General features: G+C 41.7%; 1 protein-coding gene across 3 annotated transcripts; it reads right to left on the reverse strand.

Moving 5' to 3' along the window:
* Nucleotides 1–2,814: 2,814 nt before the first annotated feature.
* On the reverse strand, nucleotides 2,815–23,315 carry bbs4 (Bardet-Biedl syndrome 4). 3 transcript variants are annotated; one of them, XM_061670368.1, is made up of 16 exons: nucleotides 23,240–23,315; nucleotides 18,086–18,128; nucleotides 14,078–14,157; nucleotides 12,798–12,861; nucleotides 12,496–12,607; nucleotides 12,244–12,316; nucleotides 11,631–11,684; nucleotides 11,430–11,557; nucleotides 9,102–9,156; nucleotides 8,944–9,012; nucleotides 8,601–8,753; nucleotides 6,238–6,409; nucleotides 6,063–6,132; nucleotides 5,482–5,626; nucleotides 5,271–5,403; nucleotides 2,815–3,362 (listed from the first exon to the last, which is right to left on the reverse strand). In XM_061670368.1, exons 1-16 carry the CDS (start codon nucleotides 23,297–23,299, stop codon nucleotides 3,220–3,222), a joined length of 1,554 nt encoding a protein of 517 aa, XP_061526352.1. In that variant the 5' UTR covers nucleotides 23,300–23,315; the 3' UTR covers nucleotides 2,815–3,219. The 3 variants fall into 3 exon arrangements, with proteins under 3 accessions (XP_061526352.1, XP_061526351.1, XP_061526353.1); XM_061670367.1 differs by having other exon boundaries at nucleotides 5,199–5,403; nucleotides 23,240–23,314; XM_061670369.1 differs by lacking the exon at nucleotides 14,078–14,157 and having other exon boundaries at nucleotides 5,199–5,403; nucleotides 23,240–23,313.
* Between the last annotated feature and the right edge of the window lie 742 nt (nucleotides 23,316–24,057).

Consider the following 24,057-nt stretch of genomic DNA (forward strand, 5'->3'; position numbering starts at 1 on the left):
ACACATTGATGTCGGTTTTTGATGCATTGCCGCCTGAGGGATCAAAGGTCACGGGCATTCAATGTTGGTTTTCGGCCTTGCCACTTACATGCAGTAATTTCTCCAGATTCTCTGAACCTTTTGATGATATGATGGACCGCAGATGATGAAATCCCTAAATTCCTTGCAATTGTACGTTGAGGAACATTGTCCTTAAAATGTTCGACTATATTCTCACGCACTTTTTCACAAATAGGTGAATCTCGCCCCATCTTTGCTTGTGAATGACTGAGCAATTCAGGGAAGCTCCTTTTATACCCAATCATGGACCCACCTGCTCCCAATTAGCCTGTTCACCTGTGGGACGTTCCAAACAGGTGTTTGATGAGCATTCCTCAACTTTCTCGGTCTTTTTTGCCATCTGACCCAGGTTTTTTGGATAGTGTTGCAGCCATAAAATTGTAAGTAAATGATTATTTGATCAAAACAATCACGTTTATCAGTTGGAATATGAAATATCTTGTATTTGTAGTGTATTCAATTAAATATAGGTTGAACATGATTTGTATTCTGTTTTTATTTATGTTAACACAACGTCCCAACTTCATTGGAATTGGGGTTGTATGTGACCAGTCAGGATGGCATCATTTTGATAGGGCCTGTCAGCCAGAGACATCCAATCTGGCAGAATGTGATGTGAAGCAGGACTACTCATCAACTCGGGCGAACAGGCAATCGTGATGGCGAGGTGACGGGTAGAAGACGACGCTTGATCCACTGAAATGACAGCTGACACTTTTGATGATGTGACTCAAGTGGGCATGTGAACGTCCTCAGTCAGTGGATTGAATTAGACACAAGTGAGGTCGGGGGGGAAAAGTAAAGAGACTCCCTCGTTTATCGTGGGGGTTAGGTTCCGGGCCACCCCTGCAATAGGTGAAATGTGCAAAGTAATGACCACATCTTTTTGGGATTTTTTTATACACATTATAAATCAGTATGAACCTGCCCATACTCTTATGAGAAATCTTCTCCACACTCCTATTTACCCCTACCACTCTTATATACTGTACACTTTCCATACTCTTAAACACCTTTTAAACTCTTTACCATAGTAATGCACAGCAGTACTGTACACTATGTACATTTTACTCCTTGTAGTACGTGTTTTAATATATGTTTCACAGTTTTGTTTTAGGCTACGAAGCATTTATTTTACCACCCAAAAATTACAGCATACACTCAAAAATCACATGATATGGTGACTTATATGTATTACGAATATGGGAAAAAAAAAATCAGCAATGCATTGAATCCAGAATAGGTAAACCGTGATATAGCGAAGGAACACTCTAACGTCATAGTACGCAAGGATATCATCATGACCCATTTTAACTCGACTTTACACCGATTTTATCGGGCTGATCGGTATCGGCCGATATTTAGCATTTTATGCTGATCGGCTTTAATGTCATAATTCGGTGATCCGATCAATGACGTCATTGATCGCCTCCGCAAGACATTTACTCCACGTCGCCGCGTGCACAGTATATTTGAATCCAAAAGGTAGTTTATTTTTAGCCTTGTCGCGTGTCTTTTGACGTAGGACTGTAAATATCTGACGGCTAATGACACGTAATACCCGGATCAGACTACAAGACAAATTTGCTTTTTCACGATTGCACGGTCAGACTACTGCAATAAAATGTTGTCTTCCGATACAACGCATCCCGTTTTTTACGATCATTGGGCTTTATCTTGTCAACTCAAATGGGACCGGATACACTCGTCACCGTGGCGACGACAACAAGAGTGGAAAATGGTAAAAAACTTGCGTTGGTGGTCACCGGTGCTCAGGACAGGAGAGGACGTTCGTTTAAGGCTTGCGGGAGGTATGTTCACGTACTTTTAATACGATACGGCTCACAAGCAGGCAATAAAATGTTATGTAGCCTAGCAAGGTACCGCGAGCACGAACGGTTGGACGTAAACATGCCGCCGTTCTGTCAAATCATGCTCTAAAGTTTCGGTGTGGGTGAAGTCATTTAATTAAAAATAAAGTCATTTAATTACAGTAAGTTAGCACCCATTATTCCTGTCATGTGACTTTGTTTTGACTTGAGTGATTAGAATATACGATCTGACAAGAGCAGTGATTTCCAACCTTTATGGAGCCAAGGAACATATTTTACAATTGAAAAATCTCACGGCACACCAACAAACAAAAATGTCACAAAAAGTGCATAGATTCATTACTGTATTTACTTCCTTCCATCAAATAGAAGACCATTAATTTGTTCTGTCTGTCACTATGCCTCACTGGCATAAAGAGAGGAACAAAGATACATTATTTAATGTAAATAACATTTTTTTAGCAATTAAGTACACAAGTATATACAGTAAATGAACAGGTCATTTAAATAGACACATTCCGCCATCTTGTGATCGGATCGGTGATCGTTTTTTTCAAACTCGCTGATCGGCCCCAAAAATCCTGATCGTGTAAAGCCTCATTTTAACAGGTCAAGCGTCAATACCTTGGATTATTATCCATTCATCCATTTTCTGTACCGCTTTATCCTCACTAGCGCTGGAGTCTATCCCAGCTATCTTCGGGCGAGAGGCGGGGTACACCTTGAACTGGTCGCCAGCCAATCGCAGGGCACATATATTACCGATTTCTAAAAATCCATGACAAGCTACTATATCCAAACATTTTAAACACAATATGTTGAAAATAAATGGGTACCTGTTTTGATTTGGATTTGTAACTTTTTTGTTGTTGCAAACTCATTACCCTAGCTAGTAATGAATTGCACTAATAAGCACAATGTGTAGGGAAACAGTCGACCAATCTAGAATTTAATATTGAACACATTACTCTACATGCACGTGACATTTGACAAATAAAAATCACTATTTACACCCAACGAAAACATTTCTATTTATCAAACCATTATAATCTTGTAAGCATCTTTGTGTAGTGCAATGATTGTAGTAGCGCTGACATTTAACTGTAGGAAATTCTATCAATTTGTTGTAAGCAAGCTCAAACAATCTCTTGTAGTTGGACCATTTTATGTGAATGTGCTGGGGGGGGGAAAACAAACAAAAAAACATCACCTAGCTCAGTGTAAAGTAAAACACTCACATCATTCAGCTACACCTCATGAGTCAGAGAGTTCAAACGCTAAATCTTCCCTCTCAACAGGAGAGCGGCAGAGATTCCTCCATACTAATTCAATCTTCCACCTTTGATTTTCTCTTGGAGGTTTTGGGTCTGGGGTCCTCTGCTTGGGCAGGTTCTGGGGAACCTGGAAGATCAGAAGGCAGGCTGGGAACGTTACCCACTTCTGGGTCAGGGTCAAGCGATGTGGAGCGTCCTTCGGAACAAGACAGATACGTCAAAGGAATATACAACGGCTGAAATATTTATTTAACATGTCACCATTTTTCACACGAAATAGATTTCCAATAACCTATTGTCATGAAATTTTCACCAGATGTTGGGAACAACCCAAGTAATCCATACATACAAAGAAAGTAGAACAAATGAGCTCAGAAATTAAGTTGTGTGTAATCATGTGACAGGACACAGGGAAAAAGTATGAAACACGCCAACTGGTATTCATTTAATACTTTGTACAAACGCCTTTGTTTGCAATGACAGGTTCACGACGCCTCCTGTATGGAGAAACTAGTCGCATGCATTGCTCCGGTGTGATTTTGGCCCATTCCTCCACACAAGCAGTCTTCAACTCTTGAAGGTTCCGTGGGCTTCTTTTATGGACCTTGAGTTTCAGTTCTTTCCATAGATTTTGCGATTGGATTCAAGTCAGGTGATTGGCTGTGCCATTCGAGCAGCTTTATTTATTTATGTTTTAAACCAATTGAGAGTTTCCTTGGCAGTATGTTTTGGATCATTATCCTGATGAAATGTCCACCCTCGATTCATTTTCATCATCCTCCTAGATGTCAGCAGATTTTTGTCAAGAATGTCTCGGTACATTTACCCATTCATCCTTCCTTCAATAATGTGAAGTTTACCGGTACCATGTGCTGAAAAGGAGCCCCACACCATCATGTTCCCACCTCCAAAATTCACTGTTGGTATTGTGTTTTTAAGGTGATGTGCAGTGCCCTTTCTTCTCCAAACGTGGTGTGCATTATGGCATCCAAAGAGTTACATTTTGCTCTTATCAGACCAGACTTTATTCTACCAGTATTTAATTGTAATCTCCCGGTATTAAACTTTAAACAGCATCGGTGTCTTGCGTGATGAGCATGCACACAGGCCATGGCGGCGGAGTGCATGACTCACTGTTTTCCTTGTGACAACAGTACCCGCTAATTCCAGGTCTTTTTGAAGCTCTCCACAGGTGGTCCTTGGCTCTTGGACAACTCTTCGGATTATTCTTTGCACTCCTCTGTAAAAATCCTGCGAGGAGCACCTGATTTATGGTGGTATGATTGGCTTTCAATTTATGTACTATGGCCCCAACCGTGCTCACTGGAACATTCAGAAGCTTCGATATGCGCCTGTAACCAATGCCATCGTTATTTTTTGCACCAATTACTTTGGGATGGTCTTGAGAAGGCTCTCTGCTCTTACCCATCATGAGACGTGCCTTGGCAATGAGACCTTTTTGTAGGCCATCAATTAGGACTGAACCAGGTGATACTCATTTGCACTGACAAGGGGCTGAATTGCTGTTTGATTATTGATAGATTGTAGGTGTTGTCTTGGCTTTCCACGCCTTTTTGCACCTCCCTTTTTTCATGTGTTGATTACTTTTTCCCTGTGTCATTTCACAATATGAGATACAACTGAATTTTTTCTCTTATTTGTTCTAATTTCTTTGTATGTATGAATTACTTGGGTTGTTCCCAACATCTGGTGAAAATCTCACATCAATAGCGCCTTTGGAAATATATTTATATTTGGCGTAATTTGTTTGGTCAGAAACAAAACAATGCCCAAGGGTTTGCTTACCTTTGAACAACAGAAGAAGCTAACAATTACTTATGGGCAAGAATGTGCCATATTGTAGCTTGTGGTTATTTTACATTTTACAATAACAGCTGGTTTTATTGGCATGGTGAAGGGAAAAATCTGTTTTAGATTACCAATGAAACTGACTCTGCAATAAGTGAAACATGCTTTCAGTGCTATAAACTCAAACCACACATTGAGTGTCTATCACAGAGGTCAAATGTACTTGTTGGTAGTTGGATGTTTTTGTTGTAGCTGGCAGCAGAAGACATGGCCTGACCCAGAGCTTGATTAGTACCAAGAGGGGCACCCGGGCTCGGAGTGGCTGCTCCTGAGCTCGCTTTGGACTTGGAATCCTTGCATGGTTTGGTCCACACCACACTCTCTGTCACCTGTAGGGCTGCTCCCATCTTCTGAGCCATGTCTATGAGCTGTGAAAAAGAGGTAAATAGTTCAAGATGATTTACAGGCTTTAATAACAGTTATCGCCACATAGGCAGTTTGGGTACCTCTGGGTCAAAGTCGAAGCTGCTACTGGTGTCTCGCAGCGTGTTGACTTTTCTCTCCATTTCCTGGTACTGATTCAGCGCTCCCTTCTTGTCGCCGTGATTGTAGAGGAAGATTGCAAAGTTCAGGTTGACCAGAGGGTTTGATCTGCAAAGAAAATTCACCGAGAGAGAAATTAAATGCTTCAAGTTGCAGAATTAATACACTTTCAAAAGAAAAAAAAAACTTGTATATTTGGACTTAAAACAGTAATTTATGTTGGAAAAACTTTAAAATACAATTCATTGACATTTATGGCAACAATGTTAGTTAGCAAAACAAAGCAACCAAGCCGTTTGTTCCAAAACAATTTGCCGAGTTCGTTTGACTCATACAGTATGTTTATGTTGGGGTTCAAAACATGGGAAAACAGTTCTGTAAACTCTGTTGTTGCGGGGAAGCCAGCTTTCACAAAAGAAAACTAGTTGAATTGCTCAACTTAAAATGTTATTGTTACTTTGAAATTTTGAGTTCACCCAACATTTGTTTTGTTTTGTTTTTCTCTTTACAGCGTAGGAAATACGAGAGAGAACATAGGACTTACTGGTCCAGATTCACAGCTTGCTCGTACGCTTTGGTGGCATTCTCCGCATCATCCAAGTTGGTCAAAGCCACTGTTATCAAGGGTACACACTTGACTTGCAATACTATAAAAGGCTATGATGACCTGTGCAATGTAAATTCCGAAGGATCTGTTTTGTCATTTGTGCACCCGGTACCTGCCAGCAGCATGTAGAGCTCGCCCAGTCGCGGACTCAGGTTGATAGCGGCGCTGAGGAAGTGGAAAGCAGAAGCGTACTGCTGCATGGTCAGGTGTACCAGCCCCAGGTTGTACAAAACTTTCCAGTCAAAAGGAGACAAGTAGTGGGCTCGCTTCAGGCAGCTGATGGCCTGGGAAAGAAAGAGAGAGGGAGATGTCAGAAGCTGAAACTTGATTACAAATCTGCGTGAGCCACACTGTTAAGAAATAGACCCTAGCAAATTAATGTTTATTTAGTGTGGCTGTAGTTTGCTGTAGTCTAGAACTGTATTATATCATAATGAGAGCCGTTCCTAATATTTTTGACTCTCTTGTGAAAGAAAGAACTAGCAAATATGAGACCAACTTCAACAACACATACATGATTAGATTACCGTAATTTCTCGTGAATAATGCGCACCCATGTATAATACGCAGCCCCAAAGTTGACCTCAAAATTCTGGAAAAACCTATGTATAATGCATTTTTACAATGCATGATTTTCCTTCTACCCATATGATCAAAACATGAAGTATTATCTGTATTTTGTTAGTTTTTTTTAAAGAATTATTCTGAAGTTAAGCACTTCATTTGAACACTTAATACTATCTTTTTCTTTACTTTTATTTTACTTACTTCACAGCCCTACTTTTATTTTGTAAATGAGAAAACACACAGTTGTGCTCATATGTTTCGATTACCCGGGGATAAGTTGTAAGATGGGTACAATTCTTTAAAGAAAACATGAAGGGGCAGGCGAAACACATTTAGTTTTATTTTAATGGGATTCAAATTAAACTGTCAAGCATTTGAGAAAAGCATTATCATCAAACAAAACATAACCTTAAAGAAATGAATGATGGTTGCTGTTTAGTCATCAGTCATATTTAAAAAAAACTATATTTCATAAATTCTGCCAGGGTATGTAAACTTATGAGCACAACTGTACATATGCAGGCATATGTACGTACCCCTGTCATATTGGAATGAAAGTGTAAGCTACACCTATCTCATGACCTCTAGGTGGCGGTGGCATTTTGAAATGAACGTGTACTGCTTTTTCATAACCTCTAGATGCTGGCATACATTTATAAAATGGGAAAGTTTTTTCCATTTCCCCCTATACCAAAATGCGCACCAGTTATTTTTGAAATTTTTTGGGGGGGAAAAAAAAGCGCATTATACACGAGAAATTACGGTAATACTTGTCTGAGAGCATCAATTAAAAGTGAGCATGATACCTGTAAAGGCAGAATATTCAAGAGATCTCTTGTATTGGATAATATAATTTGGAAGTGGTCATAATGTTGTGGTTGGTCGGTAAAGCATGAAACAATGGGTTTTTATGAAAATTCTTTTCAGTGTTTACCGCTAAGTTTTGATGATAACACTGGTGTAAATACATTTCATCTTGTGTATAACTATCCCCAAAAATCTCCAGTGACTCCCGAGGGGGTGTGTTTTGCAATCCAACATGATGGTGGCTAAGTTGGTCGTGGGTTCGGGTGTGCATGCAGCTATAAAACCACCTGAGTAGTGAATGCACCAGGATGTATGGATATTTGGTTAACAGATCAACCTCTAAAAAAAACAGCACAAGAAAAGTCAGGAAAAGATTTTCCGAGCTCATTTCCAAGACTGGTGCAGACTGGACGCAGCGACTGAAAACCGCCGATTTTGATCTCCTGAACAACTCACACGAACCCCAGCGAAAGCGCGTCATGTTTTTTTGAAGTGATAAGTGTCGTCTCTAGGGAACGTATTCTCAAAGCTAGGAGTATAATTATAGTTAGAGCCTGAGACTGTAAAGCCTGTATCCACACTAAACAAATGAAGAAGATGAATATGCAATGCATGCTGAGGAGACAGCCAGCCTGCAGTCTGTTGCACTGAGCTATTTGACTTTGAATTTGAGTTGTCTTAACAGGGGAGCGTGGATTGAGTGCCACAATGTTATTGTTGCGTGACTCTCCACCAGGGATTGGCTCATTTTAATGTGGTGCCACTGCACTGACAGACTGACACAGATACAACAAACATATTTTATGAACCTATTGCATAAGACAAACCCAGTATAAAATGTCTCATCTGTGTGTGATACACTACTTTCATTTAAAGATGGTTTCATTGCACAGATAAGAACAGAAAGCTGGGTATGCACTTGATTTCTCTATATAGTAGTTGGAAACTCTAATACAGTAGTTTAAAAACCTTACTGTCCTACTTTTAAGCACCAAAACATGACGCAAATAAACCATTGAATTTTTGGCTCAATCCTTTTGTTGCGGATTACTACCTGCAGAGAGTTGAGGAAGGAGCTAATCGAGGGGGAACACGACTTACGGCAACATATTTCTTTTTGCCAAAGAAGCACATGCCGATGTTGTTCCAGAGAGGGGGGCTTTCAGGCACGGCGCATGCTGCGACCCGATACTTGTTCATAGCCACATCGAAATCCCCGTGGGTCTGCATCATGCTGCCTGCAGCCAATATGGCCTGCAAACAAAAGCAATCATTAGCGAGGTATCAGAGGAAGGCCATGCGCCCTTTCAAACAGGATGAACGATGGAGTGGACCATGTGACAGACAATGACCTTTTCATTTCAAATGATTCAACGCGATGCTATCAGTTAGGCTGATGAACCAAAGACCACAGCACATTGCGCATGCGTGTGCACATACATACCTTATAATTGTTAGGGTCGAACGTGAGGGCATTTCCAAGGTGCTCAAAAGCTTTTTGGTATTTACCAAGCTGTAAAAAATGCACACAACAGGTGAACTGGCACTAAAATGAAATTTCTCCCTTGTATAACATGATAGCACTGATATCGGTTGACCTACGGAGAGAAAGAGCAGGCCGAGTGTTGTCAGCAGTTCCGTATTCTCCGGAGAGAATCTGAAAGGAGAATGCGATAATGGGGGAAAAAAAAAAATAATTTAAAATGAAACTTTAGCCGTGCTTGTAATTTTGTTTAATGACCCTGCTTAATCTTAAACAAGCATAGGTAATATTCACAGATTGTGCTGCTTATTCAGTCAGTATTCATTTCAACATAATGGTGGCATATTAATTGAAAAAGAAATGGTAACGAGGGGGCCCATCAGTATTTAAATCAAACTCACTTTGGTAAGTCTCAATTAAACAACAACAGTGTTGGAGCACTTGATTAATTCATTTGCTGCCACCAGGAGGCAGCCATAATGAGCACCATGACACAGATATCATTTCCTTATTTACACCAAGGCCTGATGTTTAAATATTCAACATATGAATAGAGGTGGAAATGAACTAAATCTATACAGAAGTGAAAAGGCCCCTCAGGTGCAGACTTAACGACGAAATATGAGCAGACAAATGAGGAGGAAATGTTTTAATGAATTAAAACACCTTATTGAAATGTTGGTCATATATGAAAGGTGTGTTTCACAGTGCTTAACAGTATTCCCCTGCAAGTAATTGACACCCCCCACCCCAAAAAAAGTTCTTTTTTGTTATTTCTTTTTAAATTGTCAAACTGTCATGTTGGCCGCCTGCAGCCTGTTGGTGGTCTCAATGTGGATGAGGTTGCGGGCAGATTCCCCAGAGGAGGGAGACAATAAGAGCCGTATGCTCCCTTCACATTGGTATACAGGAGGTCCAGAGTTTTAGTTCCTCTCGTTGCACAATCAACATGATGTGTGAAGTTGTTAGGAGATGACAGAGGAAGAAGACCCACGTCCCCACAGACCAGTATTACGGCACCGGGATGCTGACATTGTAATCACTTGATCACAACGTGAATGACGTTTCTTGCGTTGGCTGCAGCAGCTGAAGTTTGAATGCAAACAACAACTGCCGTTTTCTAACAGCCATTACTTCGTCTGATGGTGACGAACCTCACATTAGTCAATAATGATCAATGGAACGAACGGTTCAAATCGTCTGTCCCATTTAGTCCTCTCTCCCACTTCACTTTACTTTATAGCTTTGGCTCTAGACCCCCACCATATATCCTGCAGGATGCCGGCTAGCAGTAGTCCCTTGTGGTCGTAAGTAAAATGTTGCAAACAAAAAGGGGAAAAACGTCTGATAGCGTCAACACTCCCGGACGATACATCTTGGACCAAAAACTCCCAAAATTGTACATTTGGGGGAGGTGGTGATTAGAAGAAAGGAGAAAGAAACAAAGAAATAAGAGAAAGTGATCCCTGCAATTGCATTAGAAAAGAGCACTACTTTTCTATTCGTCAAATGAAGCTCCTCCCCTCACTTGAACAAAGTTCTAGGGCACCAAGATGCCACAAGATAGTGCCATAGCAATACGGCCTCAGCACAAATAACAGTTTTTCTAGAAGAACAGAAGATGGGTTCCCCCTGCACCCATCCATCCATCCATCCATTTTCTGAGCCGCTTCTCCTCACTAGGGTCGCGGGCGTGCTGGAGCCTATCCCAGCTATCATCGGGCAGGAGGCGGTTGCCAGCCAATCGCAGGGCACATATAAACAAACAACCATTCGCACTCACATTCACACCTACGGGCAATTTAGAGTTGTCAATTAACCTACCATGCATGTTCTTGGGATGTGGGAGGAAACCGGAGTGCCCGGAGAAAACCCCCGCAGGCACGGGGAGAACATGCAAACTCCACACAGGCGGGGCCGGGGATTGAACCCCGGTCCTCAGAACTGTGAGGCAGACCAGGCGTCCACCGTGCAGCCACCCCACAAAAAAAATTAATTAAAAAAAAGGCGAGTAGCACATGACGAATATGCAGGGGAACACTGGACAGGTACTTGGTTTTGGAATGAAAACTGGCAATAGCTGGCAATAAATGCAGCTCCCTAGCATCCTATAACTGCAGCTGTTGTTGATTTGTTAGCAGGATTACGCAAAAATGTAAACATTAAACTTTGGGCAGAAGTGGAACATCAGCTGACTGAGGAAGAATGCACTACATTTTGGTACAAATCTGGATGAGAATACAGATAAATATATTTATCATTCACCCAGCCACAGATTAGAAAAAGGGACATCACAATTGTGTTACACTATCCTCAGTCAAAATGACAAATGTTCCTTAACTATTTTCAGTTCAGCCTAGGTTGAGGTCTTGGTTCTAATGGGTGTCATTCTATTTTAACGTAATGTTAAGAATATATATATTTAGTCCAATCTGAGCTCAACTTACTCCACTGCCCTCTTGTACACTTCAATGGCTTTGTCCGTTTCGCCGGCCAGCAAGTGGACTTTCCCGAGCATCATGAAAGTCGTGTCGTGTTTGTTTAACTGAAGAGCGATGTTGAGTTGCTCCTCAGCCTGACACCGAGAAGACAAAGAAATTCAAGTTAAGAATTGGTCAAGAATTATTGGTTTCAATCAGCATACTCACCTGTCTGAAATCTTTGATGAAGAATTGGCACACTCCCAGATTGTGAGTGATCTCCTGTGGGGACAAAGAGTTGGATTTTTACATGAATTTAAAGTTATGAGGTCTTTTTGCACACAGTAGAAAGCTACTCAAGTGCAGTCATCCTTCAATACTACTGAGCCTGATTGCCCAAAACCTTCGCAAGCAATGTAAAATGTTATGCCCCATGGCACAATGCACATCACATGAAGTGAAATTATGCACATATTTGTAGGGAGGGTGTAGCTACTTAGACTGGGCCGCCTGCAGGCTTTCATGTGGTGCGTTATGAAATTACCCATGCTTATTACAAAAAAAAGGAGCCAAAAGGCTGTGTTTAAGCAACCAAATGATATGAAGCCCTTGGATCTGGTTCAGCAAAATTGGGGTAGACATCATCGTAAAATAGCTCATAATATTTTGGCAAGTATAAGCGTGCAGATGTTATTTGATAACACAGGGTTCAATCTGAGGGTGAATCTGGTCATTGCCATTTCTAAGTAAAACTTTTTTTGCTGTTAAAGCCTTATGAATGTGTACAAAATTTAGTACTGTTAGGACATTGAGTATTGTAAGAGGGCTTCTTTTCTTTTACCCAGTCTTTCTCGTTGAGCCTTGCAGCTTCACGATAGAATTCAATCGCTGCTTTGTGCTTTCCCAGTAAAAACCTACAAGACAACCACGATCCATATGAGAAATATCTTAACATGCTCAACAGACATTCTATCCTTCCAGCAGTTGCAGTTGTCGTCACGCTTAGGCTTCTAATCTTTCCCGAACGTATTTGTAATGCTGAGAACATTAGTAAAATTCTTCATGGTGTCGGGCCAGGCTGGAGCTAACTCACAGAGATCTGGCTACTTGCTTCAGATTGTCAGCGCTGCTGGGATTAAGGATGGCACAGCTCTGAAACAGCTCCAGGGATTGTTGGATCTTGCCCTCGAGACGCAAGATTAGTGCTGTTGCAGGAAAAAGAAAAAGAACAAACAAAAAAAGAAGAAGCTTAAATTGCACCCAAAAAAAAAAAAAAACTACATTAAACATCTAAGGAACCGTAAGAGGTCCAAAGAGTCACATGTCAGCACATCTCGGGGATCCCAGTCTACAGAGATTTCACTAACTTCAGGTTGCATGTGTGCACCAGCTCACCTTGCACATATATGGCGTATTCACACATTCCATTTGTCTCCTGCAACTGCTCCTTAATGATTACCTACATGGACACGATTGAGAAAAGTGAGTCAGTATTCAAGTATTCATTGAACAATAGACCATTTCATCACGACATCACAATCACTTCCGGGTGGCAAGAGACGGCGCTTTCTCTGACGGCACCGCTCGTAAAAGCAACAACCTTCCATGTCATGTGATCAAGGCAAAAGCGTTTTGAGAAAACAGCTGAAATGGCTTTCTCGCCTTCTTCTCTACTGCCGTAGTTTGAATGTGTGAAGTGTTTTTTGGAAAAGAAGATGTTACGTGAGGTCAATTGCTTTGAAGGGAGATAGAATGCCAGCCATAATTTACATTTCAACAAGTTGATTCAACAATAATGTGAACATTGTTAAGATGATCATTGAGGATTGGCAAATGAATCGACTTCTCTTTTAAGAAAATGTCTTCACCAAACCAGGTGATGATGAGGTTAGGTTCCCAGTCCGACCCTTTAGAGGCGGTCACGCTATCTTCTCTGCACGACTATTTACGACAGCCACTCGATTTACCCTCTTCACCTACAGGTTTTGTGGGATTAATTTGTATTTGTTTGAACGGAATTGAAAAAAGCTTAAACCGTTTTAGGGTGTGGTGCAACCCCAAACAAAGGTTTTCGTCTTCGCTTCAGCTCAGGTCAGCGGTAGCCACGCTCATTTCTGCCACCCAGAAGTACCCTGGCGTCTATTGTTTACAAACAAGGTATCCGCAAAAAGCTTAGGTTTAAGTTCAGTCTTGGTTTAATGGTTTGCGTTTTCTTTTTTGCAGGCAAAAGAATTATTCTCACTCGCACTGAAAAAGCACTGTGTGGAAGAACATGCAGTCAAACAAGAGTGTGCAGCCTTCATTTTCAAGGATATTCAATACAAATAAAAATCAGCAAATCTGCAGGAAAGCAGATTTGGACATGGCACAAAAATTCCAAGAGGAAGGCAAGAAGGAAAATGTGTGTTTCATGACAGTCGCTGTGCATATTGAACAATCGTGAAGCTTTGTGAAATTGATCATGAAAATCTATATCTGTCTGCATAGGTTGTTGAAATATTCTCTTTTAATTTGTTTTACCTAGAACATAAAAGTTACTCAGATATTCATATTTTAACTGACACCCTGCATTTTGGTTTATTGTTTTAGCTACAGCACAGTCAAAATATTAGTCAGTTCTCAGTGTGACGCAGGTCTTGTGTATGGTCAGATATGCATTGATGAAGGCTGTTTACCTTGCAGTTTTCATAATCTTTATGTATATAGTGCTGGTGGATGAGCCAGTTTCTCCTCTCTACTATTGGAAGCTCGGGGGCTGAAAGAAAGCACATAGAAAAGAGTGTGTCCCCGTCCTGCTTGAGAGTCTGCACGGACCAGCTTGCTCCAGTTTTCACACAGATTTGGAACTGTGTGAAGTCCCATCCTACCTCAAACGTTCCACCATCATCCCATTCCCCAAGCAACCTGCAATTTCAGGACTGAATGACTGCAGACCTGTCGCACTGACATTTGTGGTCATGAAGTCCTTTGAACTTGACTCATGCTGGACCACCTCAAGAGCGTCACAGGACCCCTGCTGCACCCCATGCAGTTTGCCTATCGAGCAAACAGGTCTGTGGATGATGCAGTCAAAATGGGAATGCACTTCATCCTGGAACACCTCGACGGCTCAGAGACCTACACGAGGATCCTATTCGTTGACTTCAGCTCTGCGTTCAACACCATAATTCTCAAACTCCTCTCCTCCAAGCATTTCACCTGCAATCTGCCAGTGGATCTACAACTTCCTGACGGGCAGGACAGAGCGGGTGAAGCACCTCATCCACACGCACCATCACCACCGGGGCCCCTCAGGATGTGTCCTCTCTCTGGTTGTCTTCTCTCTCTACACGAACGACTTCACCTCAAGGCTCCTTGCTGTCAAACTCCTGAAGTTTGCAGACGACACCACAGTCATCAGCCTCATCAAAGATGGTGACGAGTCTGCGTATCAACAGGAAGTGGAACAGCTGGGGCTTTGTTGCAGCCAGCACAACCTGGAGCTGAACACGTTCAAGACCAGAGATGATGGTGGACTTCAAGAAACATGCTTCGCCACAGCTGCCCCTCACGCTGTCCAACTGCCCTGTGTCAGCCGTTGAGACCCTCAGGTTCCTGGGAATTACAGTCTCTCAGGACCAACATCAACTCCATTCCCTAAAAGGCCCAGCAGAGGGTGTACTGGTTTGGTGTTGCCACAAAGATGGACAAAATCAGACTGCAATGGAGAGTCAAGGCTGCCCAAAATATTATCGGTACCCACCTACCCACTTTTGAGGACTTGCACAATGCCAGGACTATAAGACAAGGGCATCCTGGTCACCACCTATTCCAGCTCTTTCCCTCGGGTAGGCGCTATCGAACAATGCAAACCAAAACCAGCAGACATTCCAACAGCTTCTTCCCTCTTGCCATTAACTTCTTAACCAATTTCATCGTAACATGTTGCCAATTTTGCACATCTCTGTCGGGACGCTACTACAGTACATTATTCGTACACTGACTGTTTTATCACGTTGCATTATTTGCATACTGTTGTTGATTATTATTGGCCACTTATGTGTCTGAGAACTCTCTGCACCATTTGCACAATCGGCACTGTACCAGATCATTGCACAATTGGTCACATTAAACTGCTCTAAATTGCTTGAGGACTCTGCATCATTTGCACAATTATCAGTATCATGAAACTCGTGGAACACTTTCATTGCTCAATGACTCTCCATACTCCTGTTTTTTTATGTCCTAAATGTGTATTTTGTCATAGTGGCTATTTGGTGTCATAGTAGAGCAGCTCCAACAACCGGAGACAAATTCCTTGTGTGTCCTGGAACATACTTGGCCAAAAAAGCTGATTCTGATTCTGAAAAGTGAATAGTTAGACCATTACCGTTTTCCATTCACATCATGTCTTTGTCGACGGCTGACTGATTTATCCTAAGAAGTCCCTCCTTTTGCAGTCATTATTACGTCTCTGAGCCAAAGCCTCATGGCCCACTGCCAGTCACGGCTTGTAAGCGCTTTTCCCCTCTTAGAAACGCACCGCTCGCTCTATTTGAGACAATTTTCAATTCATACAGTCCTAATTTGTCTGATAATCTACCACCCAATCTGACAGTTAGCAGACTGCAGACGTTAACGCCGCATATGAAACGGCAATCAACTCACAAGTCACGATGTGAATATTGCCATACTTTCAATCTTTTTAACGTTTCGGCAGGTAAGGATAGTCTGCTTGTTGCCTGGGCAACAATGACTCTTACTAGTCAGGTACTGGTGACAGAACACAGAAGGAACTGAGGAAGAAGACTGGAAGAATTGAGGGCTGGATCAGTAGAAATGGGACCACAACGGTCCAAAGCTTCTTACCAGTAAAGGGCAATCTTTATTTCAAAAGGAAACAAGTCTAAAGCGTGTTCAAGTCTAAAAATAGGATTAGAGGAAATGTAAAAAAAGAAGTGTTTGGGTTTAAATATGCCACTGACATTTATGAATATCTTTAATGAACTGCCTGTGTAAGAATCGTGTGAATTACAACACAGCTCCCTTCTGCTCCTTTGCTGTCGGCACTTCAAGCAGCGATCCTTTGATTTGCTGCTGAAAACGCAGCTACTTCCAACTTGTTCTCAGAAAATCTTCTCCATGGCTGCATGCGCTTGAAACGCACTCACTGGGTCAAGATTGGGAATGGTCCTATTTGTAGTGACCTAATCCGCTTTCTTCCTGCTGAGACAGCAATCATATTCTCTCAGCTGTGGCCCGAAGCTCCTCGGTGTCCACTAACTGAAATCTGGGGAGCAGCAACGGCATACATATTGCACATGTATTCCTGCAGGTTTTGTATGAATAATAATAATATAAATAATAAAAGGTTGCCAGGAAAGAGGCCACAGCATGGAGTCTCCTAAAAATAGTCTTGAAAAAGTTGAAAAACTTCATGGTGCAGTTCATTTTTGATATTTGATCAGGCTAATGCTTGCGCGCACGCTCCAACTTTTCTAATGGGGTACAAGAGCAGATGAGATGCATGCTGAGATCAAAAGACACACTGAAGAAAAAAAGTAATGGAAAATATAAGGAAATATAGTTTTACCCACAGAAAATGTCCTGCTATGTCATTTCTGCATTTAATTCTTGCTTGTAATTAAGTGATTTTCAGCTCAAATGTAATTACATAGCCATAATTTGAGTTGTACGCATCATTGGTAAAGCCATTTAAGTAGCTATGGTCTTTTAGTTTTATTGCATACAGTACTTATAAACTTGCTGTTCCATCTATCCATCCATTTTCTGAGCCGCTTATCCTCAAAAGGTCGCGGGAGTGCTGGAGCCTATCCCAGCTATCATCGGGCAGGAGGCGGGGTACACCCTGAACTGGTTGCCAGCCAATCACAGGGCACATATTAACAAACAACCATTCACACTCACATTCACACCTAAGGGCAATTTATAGTCTTCAGTTAACCTAGCATGCATGTTTTTGGGATGTGGGAGGAAACTCCACACAGGCGGGGACGGGGATTGACCACCTTGTCGCCGAAACCTGCTGTTGCTCTATATAATTAATGTCACAGTACAGTATTTTTTAAAAATATTTTTGGCATAACCAAGGATTACCTCATTTTGTATATTAAATACTCAAGACCCCCTTCTGACTTTATAATTAAAATAAACTCTTATTTTCACTGTTCAGTCTCCACCACTTAGGTGGAAATTTCAGTCAACATGCCACCTTACACATCACAGTGAGATAGAGTTAGGGTGTACAATGCTATAGAATACAAATGAACCATTTAACCTTGTCTAATACATTACATGGTAAATTATTAAACATTATTTCACAGGCGTGTCAGTATAAAGCACAAATGACAAATAATACCATAGTTTATGACAATTTATGTGCAGAGAAAACACCCGCAATGCTTCCATTTTAAGCCCATTATGGGAAAGGAGGAGAGTGACCCCTGCAGGACAGTTAACATCACACATGCATGAATAACCTTACCAGGGATAATAATAATCATCATCATCATCATCATCTTTATTGTCACGAACATGCATGAATGCACACAAAATGTGTTCTCTGCATTTTACCCATCACAGTGAAACATAAAGTGGAACATTTAGTCTGAAATGTGAAATGGAAAACAAATACAAACAACTTTGATAAAGAAATCATTTTAAATCAAGTTTAGTAACTTTACCTTTAGGTGCTCGACGTTTTTTTACTTCTGAGACCACCGGGAGCTGAAATACATAAAACATAATGCAAATGATTCAAAATGCAATCGCAGACCACATTGCATAGCAAAAGTTGCTAAGGCACACTAAGTTGTCCAGCGATCTCTTGGGGCCCGTTGAACAGTGTGAACATTTATTACCGTTGTTCGGGAGAACAAACATGACTTTGTGATTGAAATGTTATGTGACTGTGACTATTCTACTGGGGTTTTCCAGTTGGGCACCGTTTGAATTTTGAACGATTCCGGTTCCGGTTCCTTAGTTCAAATCCGCTTCCAAACGATTCTTGATTCAGATTCTTTTAGGGGGCTGGGTCAAAAAAGTTTGCATGGTTTTAAATAAAGGGTGAACATGAACATCCATTTTCTTAGCAGCCCACAGCATAGACTAAAATGAACATTTGACTCGAGGTTCATTATAACCAGTATCAATATCAAACCTATGAACTAAAAGGCAATGTGTGTGGAACTAACCCAATTGACTTAATAATTATGAATTAATGTTTCACCTAAAAGTTAAATATAGCATTGTTAAAATAGTTATTTTATTGTTTCACTCACAATTGGCTGGGGACCAGTTCAGGGTGTACCCCGCCTCACTTCACAGACAGCATTGTTAAAATAGTTATTTTAACAATGCTATATAGTTGCCCCTGTATTCCGTTTCATCACGTCAAATGATTTATATGTGCAAGTTTTAACTTGACTTGTTTTAAGCTTGTAGTCTTTTATTTTGAAGGGTACTCACCGGAACTCAGTATTTTGCACGAAAAGTAACTTCACACAAAAACACCATGTCACCAAAGGTGCTATTGACAAACTTTTCACCAGATGTTGGAAACAACCCAAGTAATCCATACATACAAAGAAAGTAGAACAAATAAGATCAGAAATTAAGTTGTGTGGACTATTGTGAAATGACACAGGGAAAAAGTATTGAACACGTGAACACGCTCAAGACTGTAGAGATGATCGTGGACTTCAGGAGGCATCCTTCGCCACAGCTGCCCCTCACGTTGTCCAGCTGACTTGTGTCAACCGTTGAAACCTTCAGATTCCTGGGAATTACAGTCTCTCAGGACCTGAAGTGGGCGGCCAACATCAACTCCGTCCTCAAAAAAGGCCCAGCAGAGATGTACTTCCTGCGGCTTCTGAGAAAGCACGGCCTGCTACGGGAGCTGCTGAGGCAGTTCTACACAGCGGTCATCGAATCAGTCCTGTGTTCTTCCATCACAGTCTGGTTTGGTGCTGCTACAAAAAAGGCCAAACTCCGACTGCAACGGACAATCAAAACTGCCGAAAAGATTGTCGGTACCCGACCCACCCTTGAGGACTTACACGCTGCCAGAACTAAGACAAGAGCGTGCAAAATCTTCTTGGACCCTCCAAATCCCGGTCACCAGCTCTTCCAGCTCCTTCCCTCAGGTAGGCGCTACCGATCAATGCAAACTAAACTAGCAGATTTTCCAACAGCTTCTTCCCTCTTCCAATCAACTTCTTAAATTTTGCCAATTTTTTTTGTCGTGACTTTGTTGTCACATTTCTGTCAGGCCAATTATACATTACTCGTCCACTCACTGTAGTAGTCTCGCCACGCTGCACTATTTGCATATCTGTTGTTGACCAATACTGGCCACTCATGCCAGAGTAGCATCTGCTCCATTTGCACACTGATTGAGGAGTATCTGCAACATTTCCACAATCAACATTGTCCCAGATTATGGCACTACTAGTCACTTTAAACTGCATACATTCCTTGAAGTCTCGGCGCCCTTTGCACAATGGTCATTGCACTGGACTCATTTTTTTAAATTGTACCGACATTACCAGATAACCAGCAACCCTTTATTGCTCGGTGACTGTTTTTCCTCAATGTCTTTATGTCTCAATAGTGTTCTCTGTCAATTGACTGTCTGTTGTCGGACTAGAGCGGCTACTGGACACAAATTCATTGTGTGTTTTTTGGACATCCATCCATCCATTTTCTGAACCGCTTCTCCTCACTTGGGTCGCGGGAGTGATGGAGCCTATCCCAGCTATCATCGGGCAGGAGGCGGGGTACACCCTGAACTGGTTGCCACCCAATCGCAGGGCACATACAAACAAACAACCATTCGCACTCACAGTCACACCGACGGGCAATTTAGTCTCCAATTAATGCATGTTTTTGCGATGTGGGAGGAAACCGGAGTGCCCGGAGAAAACCCACGCAGGCACGGGGAGAACATGCAAACTCCACACAGGCGGGGCCGGGGATTGAACCCGGGTCCTCAGAACTGTGAGGCTGACGCTCTAACCAGTCGTCCACCGTGCCGCCCGTTTTTTGGACATACTTGGCAAAATAAAGATGATTCTGATTCTGAAGAAAGGGAGGTGCAAAAAGGAAAGCCAAGACAACACCTAAAATCTATTAATAATCAAACAGCAATCGAGCCCCTTGTCAGTGCAAATGAATATCAGCTGGTTCATTCCTAATTGATGGCCTACAAAAAAGTCTCATTGCCAAGGTGTGAGTCAAGACATCTCATGATGGGTAAGCGCAAAGAGCTGTCTCAAGACCATCGCAACCTAATTGTTGCAAAACATCGTGATGGCATTGGTTATGGCAAATTACAGTAAAACTGTTTCGGGAAAGACACTTTTTACATTCATGTTGGCTCAGAAACAAACACAATATTATGCTTCAGGAAAAAGAGACTTTACATAAATTACTGTCATCATTCAGTATGCCGTGGACAGATTCTAAAGTATGGATTTAAATAAAAATATACTAGGATTAAAATTATGGAACCCAGGGAGTGCACAAACTGGTGAATTATGGCCCTAATAACTGCACTCTCTTTATTTCAGATTAAGATCATTTATGTTATTAAAGTGAACCCAAATTGATGTTTTTCAGTAGAGATGGGTGAGTACTGATACTGTACCAGGTATCTGTATCAGGCCGATAATGGCCTTATTTCTAGGCCAAGTCTGCTGATGTCAACCACTGGTAATTAAGATTAAAAAAAAATAATAATAATCTGACATTAAGTAAATCCTCCTTGCCATTAAGTGACACTATACTGTGGTGATTAGACACAGCAGCTAATCACCATGCGCGTCAGAAAGAAAGAAATGTTGTTTATAATTATCTGTCAATGTGCTAATTTAAATTTTATGTGTCAAAAGTCGGCGACGCGTGAGCGACTGGTTAGAGCGTCTGCCTCACAGTTCTGAGGATTGGGGTTCAATCCCCCGGCCCCGCCTGTGTGGAGTTTTCATGTTCTCCCCGTGTCTGCGTGGGTTTTCTCCCGGCACTCCGGTTTCCTCCCACATCCCAAAAACATGCATGGTAGGTTAATTGACAACTCTAAATTGCCCGTACGTGTGAATATGAGTGCGGATGGTTGTTTGTTTGTATGTACCCTACAATTGGCTGGAAACCAGTTCAGGGTGTACCCCGCCTCCTGCCCGATGATAGCTGGGATAGGCTCCAGCACGCCCGTGACCCTAGTGAGGAGAAGCAGCTCAGAAAATGGATGGATGGGTGTCAAAAGTATTAGTGGTATTGGTACTCAGTACCTGTGTTGGTGAGGACTCAAGTTTGAATATTCATGATATCAGTCTGAAAAAAGAAAAAGTGGTATTGAACATCCCTATGTTTCAGGCAAAATTATCAGTAAATGGAAAGATAAGGTCTTCACTATTCTGATTTAAAACATCCATCCATTCATTTTCCTAACCGTTTATCCTGACTCGGGTCGCGGGCCTGCTGGAGCCTATCCCAGTTGACTCTGGACGAGAGGCGGGGTACACCCTGAACTAGTCTCCAGCCAATCGCAGGGCACATAGAAACAAAAAAAACATTCGCACTCACATTCACAATTTAGAGTCTTCAATTAACCAACCATGTTTTTGGGATGTGGGAGGAAACCAGAGTACCTGGAGAAAACCCACACAAGCAAGGGAAGAACATGCAAACTCCACACAGGAAGGGCCAGGATTTTAACCCCGGTCCTCAGAACTGTGAGGCAGATGTGCTAACCAGTCATCCACCGTGCCCAAGAAACTTACATTTCCAGCAATTTTGAATGTCTTAAATAACTATCATCTTAATTCAATGGAGATTTGATCGAGCATTCTAACACTTTTAATTTGATCGAGATATCTCAACTAAAAAGAAAGATAAGGACATTTTTCTCCCAAAGAGTCAAGGTTTCGGTCACAAATTTCCTAATGATTTACATTGATTTGTGGGCAGTAGCATGATATCTTTAACCCTTATCTGATTCTTACAAACTATGGCTCATTTTATTCATGTGAAACTTCTACACCCAATGATATGGTCTATTTTGATATAAAGGTATTTTGAAACTTCTAGTAACATACCTGCTATATCAGGAAATACAGTGGGTGGTAAAAAATGTTAAATCTGCAATATAATCTGATGCTTTTAATCTATATGGATCAAGACCACAGCTTTCTACCTTTTCTTTGTATCTTGCCTTCACAGAGGACTGGAGAGAGTAATTATATCTCGAGAAACTCAAAAGATTTCTCGGTGTTGCATATCGCAATAAACAGCCTCTCGGAATATATTAACCCACAAAGGCACACGCGCACTCACCACACTTTTTAGTCACCGGGTTGGACGTGGCAGATTTATTTTATTTTTATTTTTTTTGAATTATTTTTATCTTCCCCAGCCACATAAGATGCCTCGGGTCACGAGTCGTGTTGTGTTTGTGTTTTTGGCAGTAACTGGTTACATGTTTTTTGTTTTTTTTTTAAATCAGATGTAGTTATTAGTTTACGGTCAATGAAAATTTAAGAATAACATTAGCACAAGCAAGCAGTGGGTATTTCACCATAGCTAAAAATCCGACAGACAGCAGGAACATTTATTTTCATTTATTTTCGGTAGACACAGGCGATTAAACACACTGCTACATACTGCTAGCAGTGGGATAATTAACTTAGCTCGGATTTTAGAGTGGCTTACAGTGTCGCGTTCAAATCCCTCCGTGTTCATACACCCCAACATAATTTCCTGTGGATTCTAACAAGGGCAAACAAGCTGCAAGTGTTGTGTGAATACTGACGCAAACGACAAGGAGCTGTGATTTTCGGGCTCACCGTTGTGTGTTGCTCCACGTCCGCCATCTTGGAGTCGTCAAAGACAGAAGCTGTTGCCATGGATACAAGTGTGGAAGGCGGAGATGGAGTGAATCAACTTCTGAAGGAACCGCCCCCTTCAGTCTCCGCCAATCACAGGAGCTTGCGATTTTACTTGGCCCGTTCTCGTGTACACACAAGACGCTGACAAAACGCAAGCGGAGAAAGATGCGTTTCTAGCTCATTTTTGCTGGTTGCTCAAGACAATTGAATCCCACCACCTTTAAAAATTGACATTTATTATAACAGTATTCACAAAAGTCCTGGGTTTCACATGCTGTCCCTTGCATGTCATTAGAAATTCCCCAAAATAAGTCCAATGTCAATTTTTGGTATTTCCAGCACACGCTATAGGGGGCTGGTTTGCTCCAGGGGGGGAGAACGCATACTGTTAATGTCTATGTAGAGGTGCTGCTGTATCAAAATTATTTGTTTTCCCCCAGAAATTAGTAGTTACAATATGTTAGTTTTATACATCAATTCCATTCCTCTTCATTTGTTTCCCTGCCGGACACCTGTACGTGCTTTCAAAACAACAACCCCGCATGAAAAGCAGTTTTTAACTAAATGGATGACATCAGTCGGCACGGTGGACGACTGGTTAGCACATCTGCCTCACAGTTCTGAGGACCCGGGTTCAATCCCCGGCCCTGCCTGTGTGGAGTTTGCATGTTCTCCCTGTGTCTGCGTGGGTTTCCTCCCACATCCCAAAAGCATGCATGGTAAGTTGGTTGAAATTGTCCATGGGTGTGATGTGAGTGCTTATATTGTGCCCTGTG

The sequence above is a fragment of the Phycodurus eques genome, chromosome 2 (assembly GCF_024500275.1).
Source record: "Phycodurus eques isolate BA_2022a chromosome 2, UOR_Pequ_1.1, whole genome shotgun sequence".
Lineage (NCBI taxonomy): Eukaryota > Metazoa > Chordata > Actinopteri > Syngnathiformes > Syngnathidae > Phycodurus > Phycodurus eques.

What these genes read in the sequence shown, in the direction of transcription:
- bbs4 (XM_061670367.1), bottom strand. Translation starts at nt 23,299, where the DNA reads ATGGCAACAGCTTCTGTCTTTGACGACTCCAAGATGGCGGACGTGGAG. An exon ending in ATACGCCATATATGTGCAAG is followed by an intron (nt 12,608 to 12,797) that starts GTGAGCTGGTGC and finishes TTCCTGCAACAG; the next exon opens with CACTAATCTTGCGTCTCGAG. An exon ending in TCATCAAAGATTTCAGACAG is followed by an intron (nt 11,558 to 11,630) that starts GTGAGTATGCTG and finishes TCTCGGTGTCAG; the next exon opens with GCTGAGGAGCAACTCAACAT.